Source organism: Mus caroli, chromosome 17 (assembly GCF_900094665.2).
Source record: "Mus caroli chromosome 17, CAROLI_EIJ_v1.1, whole genome shotgun sequence".
NCBI lineage: Eukaryota > Metazoa > Chordata > Mammalia > Rodentia > Muridae > Mus > Mus caroli.
The window spans coordinates 69797481-69818779 of NC_034586.1; the positions used below are offsets into that span (position 1 = coordinate 69797481).

Genomic DNA, 21299 nt, shown 5'->3' on the forward strand with positions numbered 1-21299 from the left:
CAGAGGCAGAGGCAGAGGCAGAGGCAGAGGCAGAGGCAGAGGCAGAGGCAGAGGCAGAGGCAGAGGCAGAGGCAGTGGCAGAGGCAGTGGCAGTGGCAGGTTGACTGCTGTGAAGCCAACATGATCTAGAGAGTGAGATCCAGGACATCCAAGACTACACAGAGAAACAAACAAGTTCTCATTCACAGACTGTGCAGTCAAGTTACAAAAAAAAAAAAAATTCTCAAAAATAAGCCTCTCATACTGTTTTCTTTATTTACTGTCTTTTATTTTATATTTTTGTATGTATGTATGTATGTATGTGTATGTATGTATGTGTTTATGTATGTATGTGTGTATATATGTGTGTGTATGTATGTATGTGTATATGTATGTATGTATATGTGTATCTGCTTTTCTGTATGTGTACCATGGGTATTCAGTACACAAGGGGGCCAGAAGAAGAAGTTAGATCCCCTGAAATTAAAGCTATAGGCGATTGTAAGTGGCCTAATTTGGGTGCTGGGAACTGAACTTAGGTCCTCTGCAAAGTTCTTAATTCCTGAGCCATTCCTCCAGCCAGCCCCACTCCACCTCCAATGTTTTAAGTCAGTTTACAATTTGGTTGCATTCATAGATAACCTGGAGTACACAACCTTTGCACATTGATTTGAACACACCTAGAACTTTAGAAGTTCGTAGGTTGAGGAGAGCATAGAAGTGGTGCTTTCAAAAGACATTCCGAGAGTCTTGTAAGAGTGGGGGTGACAGATTAGAGTTCATGAGAGGCTCTGCTGCTGAAGTCCCCTCTTCCTGGTACAGACTGACCATCTCTTCAGCATCCTGCCTTAAGGCAACAATCTGGAAAGAGGCAGGAAGAAGTTTCCCTGGCTCCTCAGAATGGAGGTCAGTGTGTCACTTTCCTGTCACAAGACCCCCTGCAGCTTTCTGTAAATACACACAGCTTGGGATTCCTGCCCAGCTGGGTATCAGGAAAAGAAACAATAACCATAAAGACCCCCACAACCCAGCCCGGACTCTGCTCCCACAATCCTAACTATCCTTTGGGTCTCCCTTGAGGACAGATCAGTCACTGGAGCTTCCTAGCCTGAGACAGGTGAGAGAAGCCCGCTGAGGTCATAGCCAGCATGAAAGGGCCTGCCACCAGCCTGGGTAGAAAATTCTTGAAGCAGAGGAGCCTCCACAACCTGGAAAGCCTGGAAGAGAATTATTCCCAAGTCCTAGCAATGCCTAGCTAACATTCAACCCATCCAAGGCCTGCTATTTCTCCTTGTATCTGAGATATGGAATCAAAGAACTCATAGGGAAGGGTCTGGTGCTATCACCAAGAGGGAAAGCAAGCTAGCTGTGTGATCTTCTCTAAAGACTCCCCGGGTCTCCACCTGCCAAGAGGCTGGGTTCCTTCTGACCTATCAGCATCCCGAGGAATGGCCTGACCTTGTTTATGGTAGAGGGGCCCTGGATAAAGCTGAGGCTGAGGGAGAATTTCAGACCTAAGGTGAAAGGAGGCAGGGCGTCTTCATGGACAACTTTACAGCTAAATGTCCAGTAAGCAAGGAGAACACCCACTGACTTCAGTCTTACTTAAACATAACTTTCTTCTCCCAGAGTAGCCTTCTCCCAAGACATCGAGGTAAGCCTGACACGGTGTTGGTTGAAGCACTCGCCGTTTCAGTCTTGAGTTGTGTCTGATCTTTTCTCCTAGGAGTCCCTTTGAGGATTTGTATCTCCCAGGTAAGATGCCTGAGAAAGCAAAAGGAAGATGTCCTACCACCATGCTGTCTGTCTTTCTGGGCAGGCTTTCCCCCCCATTTCTAGAGTTCTGGGATCTATGATACCCCCTTTTCTCCGAAGAAAGCTACTATTTGGGGAACATGGGATGACTTCATTGAATTGATGGAGGACCAATACTTGACTATTTGGGGTTCTCGTGCCATGGAGTCAGAAGAAAAGTAACACACGCCATCCTCACAGAGGTCATGGATAGGGCCTGGAAGGAGTGAGCAGAGCTGCTGCTAGGTAAGGGGGAGAGGGTCACACTTAGTGCTGGGTGAGTCACGTGGGTGTCTCTCGGCAGTCTTGTGTTGACTTCCAACAGTAAGTAGGAGACGAAGCAGTCATGAGGCAGAGCCTCTTGAAGAACCTCTAAGAAGCAGTAGCTCTGACTGGCACTAAAGACGGAACATTAGGCATACAATGTCGAGGATGCCCAGATCCACCCCAACCCCTAGTACTGAAGAACTAACTCTCCCAGGCCTCTATGGGTGCATCTATCTAATGTCAGCCCCTTCAGAATGGCTTTGATAGAGAGGAGTTGCCTCCCCCACCCCTAAAGCCACAGCCACTTCCTGAGCAAGCCCCGGGTTACAACTGGTGGCGCAGGGGAAACCCTAGGCCCAGCACCCTGAACCCAGGCAGATGCTGCAGCCATCCAGCCCCTACTCTCTCAGTCTCCCACTACTCTGACCAGTCTGAATCAGCATTTTGTTTATTTATTTGTTTATTTCTTTTCACAATGGATGCACTTAAAGCTATGCTTCACTATTGGACCCCTATGGGATCTTCCTGGTTTTCGACCCAGCAGGCCGAATGAAGGTCCCGAAGAGCCATGTGAATGGAGAGGTTCCCAAGCTGGTAGATCACAAAAACGGCCAGTGCCAGCTTAACCTGCCGAACTCCATAGGTAGGGGTTGTGTAGAGAGGGTGGTTGATGTAAGAAGCCATCCATGCAGCAAAGCCCCAATTGTAGGTGCAGTTTTTGAAGATGTTTTGCAAAGGCGTGGTTCCGTGAGAGAATCGGTGCACGAAGAGAGTCTCCAGCAGGCATTTGATGTAGTGGAATGAGTGGCACATGCAGGTGAGGGGCACCACCATATGCAGACTGGACGTAAAGTTGTTTGTGTGGCCATAAATGAAGGGTAGCCGGTAGAAGAGCAGGTAGATGAAAAGGGGGCCGGCATACTCCGTCAGGAAAACCGTCACCCAGCTGATCTGGGCCCCGAGGTCCCGGAAGTAGAGCGTGGCTGTGGTGCCCACAGGAAGCCTCTGCAAGACATCTTCATCTTTCAGGGACTTCCTCTTGGGGTCCAGGCGGAGGGACTGGCGGGCAGGATACCACTGTGGGTGTGTCTTGGTGAAAAGGGTTTTGATTTCAGAAATGGTGGCCTGAGGCTCTACCTTGTGCAGGAACCACAGCTTCTCCCTTGTCTTTGCATCCCGAACCTCCACCTCATAGTGCTTCATGGTTCTTCCACAGGATGGCACCTGCTCTGCTACAGCTGAGTGGCCGCCCTGCGGCACCAAACAGCACCCAGCCCCACACATACCAGGAGCAGCACTGTATCGTGTTTTCTTTATCCATTCACTTTCTGAAAGGCCACCTGAATTTCTGCCAAATGTGGCCGTTGCTAATGCTTCTGTAAATATCATACTACAGGCGTCTGTGTGGACCCAAGATGTCACCTTGATTGATCAAACAGCAAATAGCACGCTTTCCATATTACATTTACTATACTTCTCCTGGTGTCTATTTTGAGGAATGCTGACAACTCTATAGGACATTTTGAGGTTGACTTAGGTGATGCACATGAAGCCCTTAGCCTAGTGCCTTACTTGCACTTAGGCAGCCTGGATTCCAAGTGTGCACAAAAAAGGCAAAGCTGTTTTCTCTGTAGCTTGGCTTGATAGAGACATGACTGAGCTCTGTAGTACATATGACTCTGCCCATTCTTGTTTGTTTGTTTATTTGCTTTTTCGAGACAGGGTTTCTCTGTATAGCCTTGGCCATCCTGGAACTCACTCTGTAGACCAGGCTGGCCTCAGACTCAGAAATCCACCTGTCTCTGCCTCCCAAGTGCTGGGATTAAAGGCATACGCCACCACTGCTGGGCAACTCTGCCCATTCTCATTTCTGTTGCTGTGATAAAATACCCAACTTGGGACAGAAAGTGGTTTTGTTTTGTTTTGTTTTGTTTTGTTTTGTTTTGTTTTGTTTTGTTTTGTTTTGTTTTGTTTTGTTTTTAGCTCATTAATTCCTGCCTTGACTTCCTTGCTATGATGACCTGGAAGCAACTAGCTACATCTGAATAGAGAATGAACGTGTGTATATGTATTTATGCTCTTCACTTGTATAGTCCATGCTCACATACCTAAAGAAAGGTATTGTCCAAGCAGCCTGACCCAGAGAGGGGAGATGGAGATAAACCCAGTGTCGTACATTGTTGTGTCTGAGGTTTAGGCAGACAGGGTGCTGCTGTGCCCCTAAGCATTGCTGCCTTCTGCTGTCTGCTCTCCTCCCAGGGATGCCTTTCCTAGTCTTCCACCATTTAATCACATGAAATAAAACCATGCCCCACATCTGAAACTCACAGGTGCGCAAAAAGAGGTATACCTGTAATCATAGTGATGGCTAGTGGGAGAAGGAGACAGGAATGTCCATAGAAACTTGTGGAACAGGTAGCCCGGCCTCTGTGGCAAAACTCCAAGCCAATGAGAGATACTTCTTTAAACAAAAGGTAGGAGTCCCCGTGGACCCGATATTTAAGGTCGTCCTCTGACACGCCCCCCCATGTGCACCCCATGAACATTCCCAAGCACAATACAAACATATGTAGGTATAAACATACATTAAAATCAATTGCCATCCAGTAAGATTGAAAACTCAACTCCCCATTCACACAAGACATACCTCAAGCGCTCAGTAGTAATGGCATGTGCTATGGCCATCTGGTTAAATACCGGACGTTTCTATCATCACAGAAAATTCTGTCGGATGGCAAAGTTCTGAAACATTCTTCTGCTGATTTTCTATCATCCATCCTTCAAGTCTCAGCTTAAGCATCACATTCCCGGAGTCTCTCTCTGACCCTCCAGGCTAAACTATGTTTCCCTGCATTCTTTCTCACACTGCTGGCAATTTTCCTCTTGAGATCTTATGACTGTTTGCCAAGTGATGTCTGACTGAGTCTCTGATCATTTCCTGTCTACATCCAGAGCATAGTCCTTCCAGTGGCCCATCAGGTCCCAGCCCCTGCCTCAGTGCATTTAGCAAGAGCTGACCATGTGATGGATAAGTGGGATAATGAATATTTGTACATACGGATGAGTGATTACACCAGTGACTTGATTAAGAAGTAAAAGCTTGGGGCCACATGCTCCCAGAATGTAACTCTGACCTCCATGTTTGAAAGTTAGCCTTCAGGAGCCAACACCTCCTTCTATGGAGAGAGAGAATGTCCTTGCCTATTCCCGAGTGCTGTGTGGGAGTGGATGGGATGGCATATATGCAGCCTGGGGCATGGACATTACCCACCCACCACCACCCACCTCATGTCTTGCTTATGTTTCTTTTGCCCTTCTATCCTTCCTCAAGATCCCTTCCATCCTCTCTGCCTCTCTAACCCTGACTATTAAATATTCTTCATACCTGCCTACCTATAAGAGACCATCACTTCCTTTTAAGTTGCACAACTAAAAGATCAAACCAAAAATATCCCCAATACAGATAGCCAACTCACTCTGTCTAGACCCTGATTCTGTGTCTCTCCCTGTCTCTCTGGGAACCAGCCTAAGCCATTTCCTCACTCAAAACAGGCAGAGGCAAACTTCAGCTGTGGGCTTGTTCTTGGACTAGCCTGTGCCTGCATACCTGGCCCCATTCTCCTTAGATAACTTCTACCTGTGAAATCCCTGCATTAGCAGCCCCACCAATGTTCCATAAAATGCAGATTCTCTGGCCCCTGTAGACTCATTGGATCAAAATCTCTGTAACAGGACCCTGGAGCAGTGCTTTGAACCATAAGTTCCAGTAATTCACTTGCTCTCATCGAAGCTTCCCAGACTATATGTAGCCCCACGGAACACTATCAAGATTCCTTTAATAAACTACTCCTCTCTTAATTTTCATTAAAAGATCATTTGCAAAATAACTCTCTAGTGAAATATCAAGTTTATTTGATTATTCAGAATTCACAAACTCACATGATGGTATATAGCCTTATCTCAAATATCCTCCAAAGGTTTGACCCTGAAAGTGTGGCATTATAGAAAAACAGTGGCATCTTTTAAGGGGAGGAGCCTAGTTGAAGAGAGTTGATCTTTATCCTGGAAGGACAAGTTGAGATCCTCGTGATAAGACTTCCTCTACCTCATGTCCCCAAAACATACACAGATACTTTGTGGCCACTGGCCCAAATCAACTAGGTACTGAAATTAAGAGCCAGAATTAACTCTTCACCTTTTAAGTTAAGAATCTCAGTTATTTTGTCCCAACAATGGACACTGACAACATTCCACATGAGGAATTTAGCCAGGTTTTCAGGGGACTTGAGGCTATTGCTAGGAGAGAAGGAAGCCATGCAGTGAACATTCTGTGAACATTCGTGGAGGCCTGCGTCTACGAGATTCACTAAAAATCCTCATTTATATCACCTTGGACCCTCATTCCTTCACATTGCTGCTCTTCTCCGTGGGTTCTGATAATCTACGGCCAGTTCTTCACTATGGATTCGTTAAAGCTTAAACACTAATAAGTACATAGACTTGAAGAGAGACAGCTTACTTCTTGTCTTTGTTAGGGTCTCTATTGCTGTGCTGAAACATCACCAAAAGCAAGTTGGAGGAGTGTGATAGTTTTCATATGCTCAACCAGGGAGTGGCAGGATTAGAAGGTGTGGCTCTATTAGAGTAAGTGTGTCACTGTAGGTGTGGGTTATAAGACTCTCATTCTAGATTCCTGGAAGTCAGTATTCTGCTAGCAGCCTTCAGATGTAGATGTAGAATTCTCAGCTCCTCCTGCACCATGCCTGCCTGGATGCTGCCATGCTCCTGCCTTGGTGATAATGGAATGAACCACTGAATCTGTAAGCCAGCCCCAATTAAACATTGTCCTCTATAATACTTGCCTTGGTCGCGGTGTCTGTTCACAGAAGTAAAACCTTCGCTAAGATAAGGGGGAAAGGAATACACTTCTTTACCATAGTCCATCACTGAAGGAAGTCGGGACAAGAACTCAAGCAGGGCAGAAACATCGAGGCAGGAGCTGAAGCAGAAGCCATGAAGGAGTGCTGCTTACTGGAAGGCGGGAACTTCAGAGATACAGAGGCCACAGGGACGACTGGGGCTGGGGTGCTGCTTACTGGCTTGCTCCTTATGACTTACTCAGCCTGCTTTCTTATAGAACCCAGGATCACCAGCCCAAGGATAGCACCCATCACCATGGACTAGACCTTCCCATGTCAATCACTAATTAAGAAAGTGCCCAAAGGCTTGCCTACCACCTGATCTTACGGAGGCGTTTTTTTTTTTTTTTTTTTTTTTTTTTTTTTTTTTTTTTTTTCTCGGTTGTGGTTTCCTCTTTTCCAGTAACTAGCTTCTATCAAGGTGACATAAAACTAGCCAGCACATTGCTCAAATACAAATAATACCAAAGCTAGAGGAAACGAGTGTGTACACAGTCATTACAAATTGGGCTCGATAGTCAGAGCTCATTAAAGGAATCAGCCCATTTTCCACGGGGAAATACGGAATGGAGGAAGTAGATAAAGACGTTTAAGTGGCCCTGAGTCAGGTTCTGAGTATAGTTATTGTCACTTCTTTCTTTTATTGCCCTGGGGAAAAAGAAACAAAAGCACCTCCCGTTGTATCATAGGCCAAACCTCTTCCTTCAGCTCCTCTACCCTGTCCTGTCTCTCCGAGGGTTCTATCAACTCCACCCTCAGGCGCCACCCTGGACAAGCACAGCCCACAGAGCTGGTTGAGGTTTCCCTGGTCCTCAGAAATAAGCAGTTAGTAGCCTCCGTAGCCCCTATCTCCTTTCCCTTCTTGCCAGGGGGGCGGTTGACTCACTGCCTCCCCGCTGGGGAAACCACAGAACTCAGTGGCCGCCAACCACTGACAGTAAAGCTCCCGGAAAGTTCCTGCAGGTCCCAAATAGCTGCCACGTGTGGACTCCCTGTCTCTTATTGGGTACCACAGTGGGCTTTAAGTCATGGGATCCTAACCCAGACGTGTCTCAGGCCTGTAGTGGGGATTCACGCAGATGAGGATGCTGAGGAGAGGAACAGTGTGGTGTTCGTCCATCCCCATCACCGCACACCTGAGCTGAGCCTGCTTCACCCGAGCTGAGCCTGCTTCCACAATGATTCACTGTACAACCCCCATCTGCATGGATGCTGGGCCTCTGAGTATCCCATCCTGAGCCTATGGGTGCCTCTGCTTTACTCCATTTGTATTAACACGCACAAACACAGCGAGTTCTTGACAGTTTGCAAGGTCTTTGCTTGCAAGCCTACACAAAATGGTCTACATTTTTAAATGTGAAGGTTTACTCACATATAGCACAATGTGTGGCTGCCTCGTGACTTCTGGTAGAGGCCAAACCTGTAACCCAACCAGCATGCACAATGTTTCCATCAACCCCCTGTCTCTTTCCTATTCACTCCCCATCTGCCAAAGGAGAGCCCTGAGGAAGAGATGCCATTCTCGGGGGGGTTCTAGTTTGTTCGTGAAGCTGGATGAAGGGAACGGAGGCAGGAACCGGGATAGAGTGGATGCAGGAGAGATACTGTGTCCACCTCCTCTACAACATGGAAGCAAAAGAAAACCCCAAAACTCAAAACAATTTATTCAGAAAGTCTGAAGATCAAAACCATATCCTTGCATATGCTAAACAAGTGCTTCACCACCAAGCCACACCCCTAGCCCTGAGACACGCCTCCTGCCACATTCTTTCCAGAGATGTCTCCAACAGCTTCCGGAGATGTCTCCCTCCTCTTTCACCAGCTCAACAGCCTGTCGGTCTCACACCTTGGGCCATCCCCAACCTGATCCCACTGCGGTTGATATCTGGTACAACGATGCTGCTTCCTCCAAGGAGCCCTCCCATAATGCCACAGCCTCAGCACCTCCTCCTTTCCTTTGTATGCCAAGGGCCCCACCTAAAGCCTTCAGGAGCCACTGAGTTAAGAGCAGAACATGGTGGTTCTACCAAAAGCCCTCTTCTCTGTGGAGGCAGGGGGCTATACATTTCCCAGCTATGATTACATCCAGACACCTCTCCCACATTCCTGCTGAGTGTCTGATAACACCCTGCCTCACAGGTCTATAAAAAAAACCCAACAACTTTGTTATGTTTACCTCAGTCCTGTTGATGATGTTAAAACAACTTGGGAGCAGGCCAAATGTCAACACTGGGAGAGTTCATTCAATAAACTATGGTTCAATCTATACAAATGGAAAATTACATACCCATTAAAAATAACATCAAGGAAGCATATAAAGAGGCACAGAAAGCTGGGGAGACATACTGCCAAGTTTTAAAGGCATCTCGCAAAACATCCAAGTGTGAACAGGTTTCCTCATTGAGAGTCGACATTGCCGGACATCATCTTATTCATATGATAGGCTGTGGCTTTGTGTGAGTCACGAACACTATTAAATGAAAGTTATCTACGGACAGTAAAAGTGTGAGAGAAGAGCACACACAAGGGTTATGAAGTGTTATGACAGCAATTCCCAGGCAGAACTGACGCCAGTGTCCATTTAGCCGGTGGTTGCCCATGTCCCCTTCAGAAGGTCTTTCTCTGTTCAAGAACTTGCAGGCTCATTCTTTGGAGGCACTGTCTGGTTTGTATCTAGAGGACAGGTGGTGGCTTTCTTTGTGCTCCAGGGGTTTATTTCTTGTCCCCTGCTCCTTTTCCAAAGAGCCATTCCTCATGCCTCAGCAGGTGTACTCCACCCTTACATAGCAGGCAGGTCAAAGGCTTCTCAGAGACATGTGGGCCCTAGTCCTCTGGATCTGGACAAGTAGATTTACACAGTGTCACCAAAGTAGCTTTGCAAATGTTATTAAGGTGACTGACCTTGAGCCTCTTGGGTCCAGTCACATGAGCACAGAACTTTGTCTCTCTGGGGTGAGGAAAGAATCAGCAGAAGTGGTCAGGGAAGCATAATTGAGGCTGCCTCCCATTGTTAGAGGGGCACAGGCAAAGCGTGAGGATTGAAGGGGGTCCCTGATCATTGGCAGCCAGGAAGTGGGGCCCTCGGTCCTAAAACCCACAAAGATACAACCAACAGCCTGAGTGGGTTCAGTCTTCACAAAGGAGCCCATCCTGCAACACTTTGATTTAAACCATCTGTAGTTCTAAGAAGACCCAGTAGGGCCTCACTGTGTTCCCGCTGTGGATAAAGAAGGTATTGTGTTCTTCTGTAAAAGCTACAGTCATTTGTAATGCCAACAATGAAGAAAAATTGACACATCAGTCTCCCCAAGAGGTCTGTGAAAGCTTGGTTGCAGGGTAAGGCTATTAGATGTTCTATGGGTCCTTAAAAGGTGTGTCCTAGAGGCTGAAGAGATAGTTATTCAGTTAAGGGTCCTTGACACACAATCATGAGGTTCCAAGTTCGGATCTGTCTTAGTTGGGGTTTTACTGCTATGAACAGACACCATGACCAAGACAAGTCTTATAGAGGACAATGTTTAATTGGGGCTGGCTTACAGGTTCAAGAGATTGAGTCTATTATCAGTGAAGCAGGAACATGGCAGCATCCAGGCAGGCATGGTGCAGGAGGAGCTGAGAGTTCTACATCTTCATCTGAAGGCTCCTAGCAGAAGACTGGCTTCCAGGCAGCTAGGACAAGGGTATTAAAGCTCATGCCCACAGTGACACACCTACTCCAACAAGGCCACACCTCCCTGGACCAAGCATATACAAACCATCACAGGATTCCAACATCTATATAGCAAACTGGGCATGCCTTGCACATCTGAAACCTCAACTCCAAGTAGTATGTGGGGAACAGGAGGGATCACTGGGACTTGTTGGCTTCCAGCCGGGCTGTAAACACACAAGCTCCAGATTCTGGGGGAGATGCTGTCTCAACGGAAAAGATACAGAGTGATGGAGTCGCATCCAATAGTCTTGTTAAAGAAATAGGTCATAGTAGGTGGTCCTGTATCATTGAAGCTATGCCAATGGGCTCCCCTGCCCTCATATTGCAGCTCAAATGTTGGTATTTGTTCCACCGCATCCTTCAGCCACATGCCCTGCCAGAGGCCCAAAGCAATAGCACTGCCCAGTCACAGACTTGAACCTCCATAGGTCCTCTCTTTGTCAAGGGCAATATACAGCCTTCTGGCTTCAAAGAAACCTCTGCAGCGCCTCTCAAATGTAATACTCGACTGCTGTATTCCTTTCACGTGGATGATACACTACAGGAGGCAAAACCAGTTCCCCACCACGCCCTCACACAGTTCCTCATGTGACAATTTGGCACCTTGCTTTCAGAATGAGATAGTGTTCTTGCACTTAATGCTTTCCTCTCCACTTGCAAAGTAAGGAAGAGTTAGAATCTTGTTCCCAGAGCCCGGGGGTAGAGGCATGGCAATCAAACATTCCTGTTTATCACAGTGCTCAACTTGGTCCTTTATCTCCCCTCCAAGCAGGGAAAACCAGGTTCTGGTCACTTCCCAGCTCTCAGAGAGAAGGCTGCAGAAGAGAAAGCCCACCTAATTAGCAGACTCATGTTTTTGTTGCAAAAGCAAGAACTTGGAGTTGAGAGGCTGTATCGTAAGCCTGGCTCTGCCATTAAATGGCTATGGGGATCTAGACCCAGCTGGCTACCCTCACCCCCACCCCCACCCCTGCCCCCCCCCCCCCCCCCCCCCCCCCCCCCCCCCCCCCCCCCCCCCCCCCCCCCCCCTGCCCCCACCCCCACCCTGTGAACTCATATTCTATGGTCTCCATGTTCCTTCCAGCTTTAGGATGCTGAGTTAGTTGGTCTGGGGGATCGTAAGCAAGGCCTTGGGAGTTCAAGGGCAGAGATGACGTCAGAATCCCTTTGGGCAGAGGATGTCACTTCCACTAGTGTCAATGGCTGCTTTGTTTCAGGTGACAGGAGAGTCATAGAGTCTGTCTTCCAACTTAGGGACATGGCCTTCTCTACCTCAGGAGAGAGAAAAAAACAAAAGCACAGCTTCCTGGGTCTGGGGCCAAGAGGGCAATCTTAGGCCTCAGCCATTCAAGGAAGCTGCAAGATCCAAAACAGGCAGTGCTGGCCTTCCAAGTGCTCTGTCAGCTAAAGATAAAAATATCACGGGCTCGGGGATGTTCCCAGGCATAAATCAATGAGCCCGAACTATTTCTGTTCTTATCTTTTGCCCAGGGTTCCTCCTGAAGACCTCCATCCCGCCCTCTCCACGCTGCACCCCAGCCACCTTACCCCCCAGAGTGGGGTAAGGATTCAAGGCTTCCCTTACCTCAAGTCACTCACTATCTTATCCATGCCAATATGGGAGTCCTTACCCCACGTGCAAGTGAGCAGGCAGGCATTCTGATGCCTGCACAGCGGGGGCCCTGAGCTGTTCTGATAATCAGATTGATCCCCTCCATGGTATGTCAGGTCTGTCAGCCTTTTAGGCAGAGGCGCTACCCCTGGTTCTGGTGGGCTTCTAGAAGGAAGCAGTCTTGACTAAGTCCCCTCACCACTGGCACGGTGAGAGTAAGGCTTGTCACTCGTGTGCTTACAGGGATTAGAGTACCTGCCCCTTAGGGCCACTTGGAGGATTAAATGAGGCTCTGTAGATAAAGCATTAAATTTGGCACATGGCATGTTGCAGATGTTCAAAAAAAAAAAAAAAAAACAAGAATTGCCTTCCCCTGCTAGCCTTCCATCTGGCTGTCACCCTCCCACGACTGACCCACGTCTTGAAAAAGCTCCTTTGAGAAGATTTTTGTCAGCTTGTCAGGTTCAAACCCAGCTCCCGGGGAGGCCCGTGAGGATATCTGATCCACTCCCGGATCCTAAATCAGTATCCTAGTAATAACCACAGATGCCATGCTGCCAGGCCATCTGGAGAAGCCTGCCTTATCCTCGGGCTTCTACTGCCCTCTAGAGGCTATAGTGTCACACTGCTGTCAACGCTGGCTAGCCCCGGAGAGACTGAGGGACCTCACTCCACAGACTTGAGGCACCATGTGGATTCGACAGAAGGAAAGGCAAGATATCCGAGGAAGTCAACACCTCAGAGTAGCGTGGAGAGTTCTAGTCCACAAAACACTTTCTGCGTGAGTTCCCCTGAACACGGTTCCTGCGTCAACCTCAGCACACAAGGGACTTCCAGGCACTCACTGTTCACTCAATAGAACCTCATTAACGAGGGGTACATCTCACAACCTTGCGGAAAATCATCTGAACCAGGCCTGTATAGCTCAGTGTAAATACCAGCTGGGTACTTAAAGCATTGTCAACCTCCTCCATGTTGTAAGAACAGCATACCTAGGCTACAAGGAAGGGTGTCTGTAGGTGGGAGGTTGCTCTGTTATAAAGTGCTTATGTTCACACAGCCCCAGGTTTCATGCCAACATCCCATAAGTGGGACAAGGTGGCAGATGCCTGCAATCCTAGCAATTGGCAGGGGGACTGTTGGTTGAAGGTTATGTTTAGCTATATAATAAGTTTGAAGCTAGCCTGGGATCTTATCCCAAAAAGATAAGGGGGAGGGAAGGAGGAAAACAAAAAAGGAAAAAGAGAATGTGGCATGTGCATGCATGCATGTGCACGTGCGCTCGTGCGTGTGTGTGCATGTGTGTGCGTGTGTGTGTGTGTGTGTGTGTGTGTGTGCGCGCGCGCATGTGTATACACATGCACAAGCTCACTCATTTTAGAAATAATGACTAGCTATGGAAGATGCTAGCATTTGATGGGAGAACCTGTAAGCATCTCTCATCTGGCAAACAGCTAACGGACACATTTATTAGGACATCAACACATAACCGTCTGCATCTGCATCGTTTCTGCCTGTGCTCCTGCCATGGCCAGACATGAAGACTGTGTCTGGCAGGCTGGGGGCTTGAAAGGAAGCAGCTGACCCCATTACCCCGTCCATTCAGTACTGTGCTGTGCTGGAACCTCCTGCCTGGGCAGTGAGCGGGGGAGGCTTATCTTTCCTGTTCTCTTTACCAACTGCTAGCAAATGGAAGAATCTACGCAGGGTTCATTAGGCCCAGACATTGCATAAGAGCAAAGGGGGCCAAGTCTTTGATCGCTGCAGCTCCCTTACGTAACAGGAGTTTTCGGGTCATGTATTTATAGACTTAGAGCAGGGGAAGATCCTGGTGATTATTGTGGTCTAACTCTTTCATTTCCCAATAAAATGCATTAGAGGAAGAGAAGGCATTTGAAGGGCACACATGTCAAACTCGGGCTTTCCCCTCTGACTGATATTGACCTCAGTATCACAGTTTCTAGGAGAAAATTATTCTCAGCGGAGTCCTTAAACAGAATCTTATATATATACATAAATGGGAGGAGAGAAGAGACCCAGCGTACTGTAGGTACTCAATGATTACATTGGTTGGAGTTTTGCACCAGAGAATAATCTAACCTTAGTAGCTCAACAGACCTGGAATTAACCTCACATTCATTATCATGTTTTATTGTCTTCTATGATGTAAAGGTAGTTGGAGGTTTTAATCCCCCCATCCCCCCACCCACCCCCACACACACTATTCCACTGAAGACTCCGAGTGTGCAGCTGCGGTTACAACATGGCCCTCGGTGGCTTGGCAGATATAAGCTCTCTGAAGAAAGCATGCAGATCTAGAGAAACTTTGGCTTAAGCGTCAGGAGGTGTGTGAGAATCTCAGTTACACAGGCCATGTGGCGAGTAGGGACATAACGCAAACCCTTGCTAACCCCATTTCAAATATGTGATCAAAATGGACTCAGAATTACCCAGAATTACTCAAAACTGCCACTTGGGCCATCAGATCCCCCATTTGCTTATTGGTTTGTTTGCAACTCATGATTTGGATCACAATTGTCCATTTTCTTGAAAATGCCATCCTGCTGAGTCCCCATGGGACGTGTGGAAAGCTGGATACTGCAGTATGCACTTGTTGCTCCAAGGAATCAGGGCTGTTGTGTAAAACCATACTGGTGAGCCTCCTCTTCAGATCCTCACAGACCAGGATTTACAGTTTTCTGGTGTTCCAGTGGCACACTAGGAAGAAATGAAAGAATTGTCATTGCCATGTTTCTTCTATGGTGTCCCTCCCACTCTATCCCATAGACACCACAACGAACACCATACCAAGACCAAACCCCATTTTATAGTCTCAGCTAAGGAGGACACCCCAGCACAGGACCCCTTAAGTTCCTAGTCCTTCCTTTATTTTTACTGAGCATGTCTCATGTAGCAGTCAGTCTAGCGGTCTCTTTATGCATGACACTTGCTGTCCTTAGGAAGCACAACTGTCATGTGGAATCAGATGTTCACATGAGCCCACAGAGGAGCTTTGTAATCACCGGAGCGCTGTTACAGAGAAGAGAGTCTTCGATCTAGGTTGGAGGCAGCCATGGGTCTCTTTAAATGATTGAGTTTTGCATCCCATTCCTTGCAAAAAGCCCACTTCGCCACCTGCCCATAGGTACCACTCTTGTTAAAGATACAGGGCTTGGGTAACTATGAGCAATGGTATCGTGGTGGGTTCTGGGTCCTGGGAATGAAGTAGCACAGCCACCGGAGCTTCACTGCGTAAGACGTGCTCTCCAGTTCTCACCTCCGAGCTAAAGCTATCAGCAGGCACGAGAATGGCCTGCCTGGGAAACTACCGGTCTCCTTCACTCTTAGAATAGAGGTCTGGGTGTCAGATTTCCCTGCCATGAGGACTCTCCTGTCCACACCTCATGCTTGTCATATTGGGGGCAACGAGTACTCACTACCTATAAACCTACAGGTTGTGAAATGTCAAAATCCACCCATCTGCCAATCTAACAGAGGCTTTGAGTATAATCAGAGCTCTCTGTGCATAACTGCTATATCATACAATGTAGGCTAGACTAGCACTGAGATCCCGTGAGGGGAAAAGTGCTCCTAGCAAGTTCCCCTTTCACCTGGCATCACCCACCTAAAGTAAAACCAAGGGGCTTCCCAAAGAGAAGGGTCCTGAAGACCATAGAATTCCTCTACTGAAGTTCTCAACCTATGGGTCATGGCCCCTTAGGAGGTTGCATATCAGATATCCTACATATCAGATATCCTGCACATCGGATATCCTGCATATCAGATATTTACTTTACAATCATAATAGTAGCAAGATTACTGCTACTACACGCCCCTCCAGGGTAGAAGTCAGTCACCACATAGTGTGGCCATTTGCCCCCCCCCCAAAAAAATGCAAAGTCCTTGAGCGTACCTATCTATGTGCCCCCGTATCAGGAGGGCAAATGGTAGTGTTGAAAGAAACATCATTGATCAATCATATTATTTCCTTTCCCTTCCTTCTCCACAGCCCCTCACTTGGTGTTTTGAACAGAGGAGTCACCCAGATGATAGTGATTAGCAGCAAAGTCTGGGTGTTCTGCAGATTTTCCCGTTACCTGAAGCCAGCTGGAAAATGATGAAATTCCCAGGTAACAAAGGTCTGTACGCACCTCACCCCTCCCACCGAGAAAGAAGTCCATGTACAAGCGGCAATTTCAAAGGGGGGTGGTCACTATTCTCTTGCAAGTTCAACTCAGTGTCACACATGGCTCAGGGAAGGCGATCCTTGACCCCAAGGCCAGCGGGGTAAAACAGAGGCTGAGAGTTCTCCTCCCTGCAGCACCTTCCCCTCAAGTCTGCCAGCTGGCCCCTATCCATCCCAGGGTGGGGTGGGAATTTGTCCAAGTATCCTACCAGGGTGGTGAACTGATCCACGCAAGCGTTTCGGATCTTCTCCGGAGTGGCAGGGCTGTCTAGCTGGAAGAGCTGTTTGGCGTTACTGTCTCCGTGCTGAGCTCGAGCTGCACGGATGGCGTCTTTGATGGCAAAGAAGATCGAAGAAGCCAGGAAAAGAGGTGGCTCCCCGACAGCCTGAAAGGACAGAATATAGAACAGAGAATCAACCAGACTTTAACATCATCACACTGACCCAGGAGGCCAGGCCGTGAGCCCTGCACTGAGATACCAAGTGATGTCCGGGAACAACTGCACCCAGCTCTGATGCAACCACAGTGAACAAGCCAAGAAGAGTCAGCCAAAACTAATAAAGGCCTGAGAAACTACTTCTTAAAGGACTGATCTTCATAAGACTTTTCTTTTAGCTCATACTATGTAATTTTCTCCAACAATACCAGAAAACTGCACATTACATAATTATATGATGTATCTTTGAAAGTTATGTTAAATAAATAATCATTTTTATTACTGAGAAAGTTTGGCTATGAAGCCCTGCCTGGCCTTGGTACTCACTGTGTAACCCAGGTTGTCCTTGAACTTTTAGAAATTGTCCTACCTCAGCCTCGGAAATACCAGGATTACAGATATGCACCACCATGCCTGGCTACTGTTTTATAGATCAAAAACTTGGCATAAGTTTTAGCCTCTCCCTCAGCTACTGGCCCAGGGGAATAGTCTACCTGCATCCTTGACAGCAACACTAAATATGCACTGTAATTACATGTACAGATCTGCTAGGATTGCATGCATCTCCTAATAGAGATTGACGTTTCTTCCCTGTGAGGCATAGGTGTAAGACCACCTGCATCAGAATCAAGGATACCTATTAAAACCTATGTTTTGAGGTTCTGCCTTCTTGAACTACAGAACCAAAATTTCTGAGGTTATGATCCTCAGAGATACATTTTTCTCATGGATCTAGTGACCCTAACACATGGTATTTTGTAAGAACCCATGGCCAAGGTCACAATGTGTTCCAGGCCCTACCCACCCTCAGCAGGATAGTGAACCATGACCTGAGAAAATATTTCATCAGATACAAGTCATGGTTATCCTTCCTCAGAAACACAGGACTACATTGCTAAGCTAAGTTGATTCTTAACCATGGTCTGTGCTTTCTATGGATAGGAATAAAGGATGCTCTCTGTGCACAATTCCCCAGGCTTGTTAGCGAGGATTTAAGGTTGGATCTCAATAACTAGCGGGGATGACAGGATGGATTGGAAGACACTCCCCTCCTCTGCAGTGAATTTGCATATTCTCACAAGAACATAGAGATGCCGTATCTATGAAATCATCTCTGAGGATCAAGGACTGTGATTGTATGACAGAGAGCAGCATAGATAAGACTTTGATCCATAGAATTTGCTTAAGAAATCTCTCTGAGGCTCCCTAAAGGAGCCAGCTTCAGCCAATATGATCAAGATGTGTTCTCCTGAGCCCGATTCCTTTGGTTCTCAGCTCTGCTGCCTTACCAAGGTCAGTGCCAATCCCCTTCCTTCTTTTGGAGCGATCCCTGGCAGACCCACTAGGCAGGTGACTGAAACTCCTTCTCCCCTGCAGTGGTCTCCCATCCTAAAGTTTAGAAGGCAGCACAGAGCCACTGTACCTTGGATGCATAGATGGCCCTCTTGTTGGGGCAGTCTCGGAGCAGGGATACTCTGAACTCAATGGGGATGCTGCCAAATGCAGGGATCTTGTAGGTACTGGGGCCACGAGTGTGCAGGCTCCCCTCAGGAGAGTAGTGCAGCTCCTCCATGGTGAAGAGACCAAGACCCTGGACAAATGCCCCTTCTACCTGCAGGACAGAAGGTGACCATGGTTACCACCTCCCCTCCGGTCCCCAGGACACATACTGATGACTACCATGGATGTAACACCTGACCTAGAGTGGGACCTGGAAGGGGCCAGTTCCTGCCTGGCTCTTGCCACAGGACCAAGGCCTCCCTATTGGATTGTCACTAAACTTGGTCTCAAGCAGAGCATCCCTCTGTTCAGAACGTGTCGGCAGAGTGGTAGATACCATTTCTCACTAAAACCTGCCACTGTGCGGATGGAGATGTTGTCTCCGTCTCGCCACTGGTGATCCAACACCAGGACACAAGCTCATGGGAGGGATTTCTGGAGTAGTCAATCCTTTGAAATTTACCTCCAGCTTCACTGGGTTCCCACCCTTGTCTGTCCTGCTATGACTTACAGATCTAGGGCATCCACTACACTATGCTGGTCCCCATCCATTCTCCCATCCCTATTCAGAAGACTGATATGTGGCACTGCCAGGGCTGAACAAACACAAGAGGGCACTGTTGATAATCTTTGTATCCATAGTACTTGATACAATGTCTGCCTACAGAGGGCATTCCCCAAGCAGACCAACTGAGTGAGTGTGTGTGTGTGTGTGTGTGTGTGTGTGTGTGTGTGTGTGTGTTGACTAAAGAGTAGATTAGCCTTTTGTATTATTTTCCAAGTGTACTCATATTTTCTACCAGATGCATCTATCTCAAATTGTGACTCTTCCCTCTCCTCTTCTCCAGCTTGACCTATTCTATGAATCCCATAGAAAAATGGTTTTCATCCTAGAGAGTAGTTTATCTAATCGCTGTGTCAGTGGGCAATGGGGAGGCAGCCAGTTCTTCTGAGCTCAGACCCTACTGCTTAATCATCAATGCCAGTCTCTATTGCCCTTCCCCACTGTGCTTATTCCCAGGTACTCAAATACTTCCCTCCCTTCCCTCCTCTCCCTTCCTTCTCCTCCCTTCTATCCCTCCTCTCTTACACCCTCTCCCTTTGTCCTCTGTGTGTGTATGTGTGTGTGTGTGTGTGTGTGTGTGTGTGTGTGTGTGTGTGTTACATGTGAGCATCCAATGGTTCCTCACACACTATACTGGTGCCTGGGGCATGTGGCTTCCCTTTCCAAGTAAATCTATGTTTATTTGTTTTCTGCGTTGAGAGTTGGATGAATGATCATCAACCTAACTCTTACTCAGAATGAGGTTTCCCAAGTACTATGCTCTGGCCTGCTTAAAAACAATGACATGTTGTGTAGCTGTTGATCTTCAGTTATCAGGGTGGGGATGGGCACATTGCTGGCCTATTGATTCTGTTACCACCCTGATCTCCCATACACCTTACTTGTCCGATATCAATGGCAGGATTCAAGCTGGAACCAACATCCATGACGATATCTGTACGGAGATTCTGTGGATGGAAGATAGTTTGAGAAGAATAGAATACCTGAAATCCCACAGTGTGCTTTGATAACTCCTAGATTGTAAATCCCAATTCAAATACCATGTTCTCAAGCACAAAGCCCTAACTAAGCAGGTGGAAACGGGGATCCCCACCACATATGGATGGCCACTATCAAAGCTGACATTTGAGATCTTAGCAGCTGAGTTAAACGCAGATCGGAGCTGATCTCGCCACGCATCCACAAATGAGTGGTAAGAGGTCTCCAGGGACTGGGGCTTTGAACCTGAGTCTGGGCAGATCTGCGAGAAATCAGTCAATAAAGTATATTGTGGCTGAATCCAAAGCATGCTTGGTTAATAGAGCCTGTAAGGTAATAGCCACATTATTAAATAGCTGAGGGGCTGAGGATATAATTTAGCTGGTTGAGTTCTGGCCCTGTATGCATGAGTCCCTGGGTTTACTCGCCCAAATAAGAAAAAAAAATCTAAAAATTAATGACTGAAAAAATATAGGAAGAAGATACTTGTGGCACAGAAAAAAACTATCTTCAGTTTAAACTTCAGTGGGCAGAAGTAGTCATTTATGGAGCAGAGTCCCACACAGTCCCAACACGGCGGCTTTCACCACAGCAACAGTCAAATGCTGACGCAGAAACTATGAGGCTCATGATTTAAGGCATGTGCTCTGTGGCCTTCATGGAGCAATCCCCTGCCTCTGACGTAAAGCTTATTTCCTAACCAGAGAGCAGGCCTGGGCCAGCCATTCAGATTGCAATTCAACTGTCTTTCTTCTCGTAGGCTAATATGTTGCAAATGTCTTACCTTATGGTCCCCTGTTAAGCAGTCAATTTCTACTTCTGAGCAAGCCACCCCATAACTGAAGTAATGGAAGGGATTCCCAGAGTTTGTCTCAAAGCTGTAACCAAGGTTGGGTGTCCTGGGAGAGAAAAGAGAAAGGCTTATGTGTTTTAGACAAACACACCCCTTTCCATACACATTTTTGCCCCATAAATCTGTAAGCCCTAAAGGTCTTAATTTTTCCCCTTAGTCATCTTCCTCCAAAGCCCACACATTTTGAATACTCTGAACTTGTCATGAAAACGAGATATTCCAGAGCCTTCTACTTATGTTTAAGTCTTCCAAAGTTGTATGAGTGCTCTGTACGACCTGGCAGCGTTTAGCGGAAGCCTGCTGCTTTCTGCACAGTAGTGATAACAGATACAGATGTGCTAGGACTCACGGAGGATGTGGAAACCACTCCCTAAAAGAGTGAGTGAGTGAGCCAGAATCCAAGGTCCTCAGCACTGCCGCTCTGGGCAGGACAGCATTGAGCTGTTCTCACGAGCTCACCTGATCACCTGTTTTCAGGTGAAAGGTCACAAGAGCAG

At 47.4% G+C, this 21299-nt stretch overlaps 1 protein-coding gene and 1 pseudogene across 1 annotated transcript in view; both read right to left on the reverse strand.

Annotated features, from left to right (window-relative positions):
- Positions 1-2552: 2552 nt before the first annotated feature.
- LOC110284232 lies at positions 2553-3285 on the reverse strand (annotated as a pseudogene).
- An 11122-nt stretch (positions 3286-14407) lies between these two features.
- The window catches only part of Xdh (xanthine dehydrogenase), a 63844-nt gene continuing 56952 nt past the window's right edge, over positions 14408-21299 (reverse strand). The window contains exons 32-36 of the mRNA XM_021185682.2: positions 20734-20848; positions 19853-19918; positions 18330-18518; positions 16679-16855; positions 14408-15001 (exon numbers count right to left, since the gene is read on the reverse strand). Of these exons, the coding sequence (XP_021041341.1) occupies positions 14951-15001; positions 16679-16855; positions 18330-18518; positions 19853-19918; positions 20734-20848 (598 nt within the window). The 3' untranslated portion in view covers positions 14408-14950. The remainder of the gene's footprint in view (positions 15002-16678; positions 16856-18329; positions 18519-19852; positions 19919-20733; positions 20849-21299) is intronic.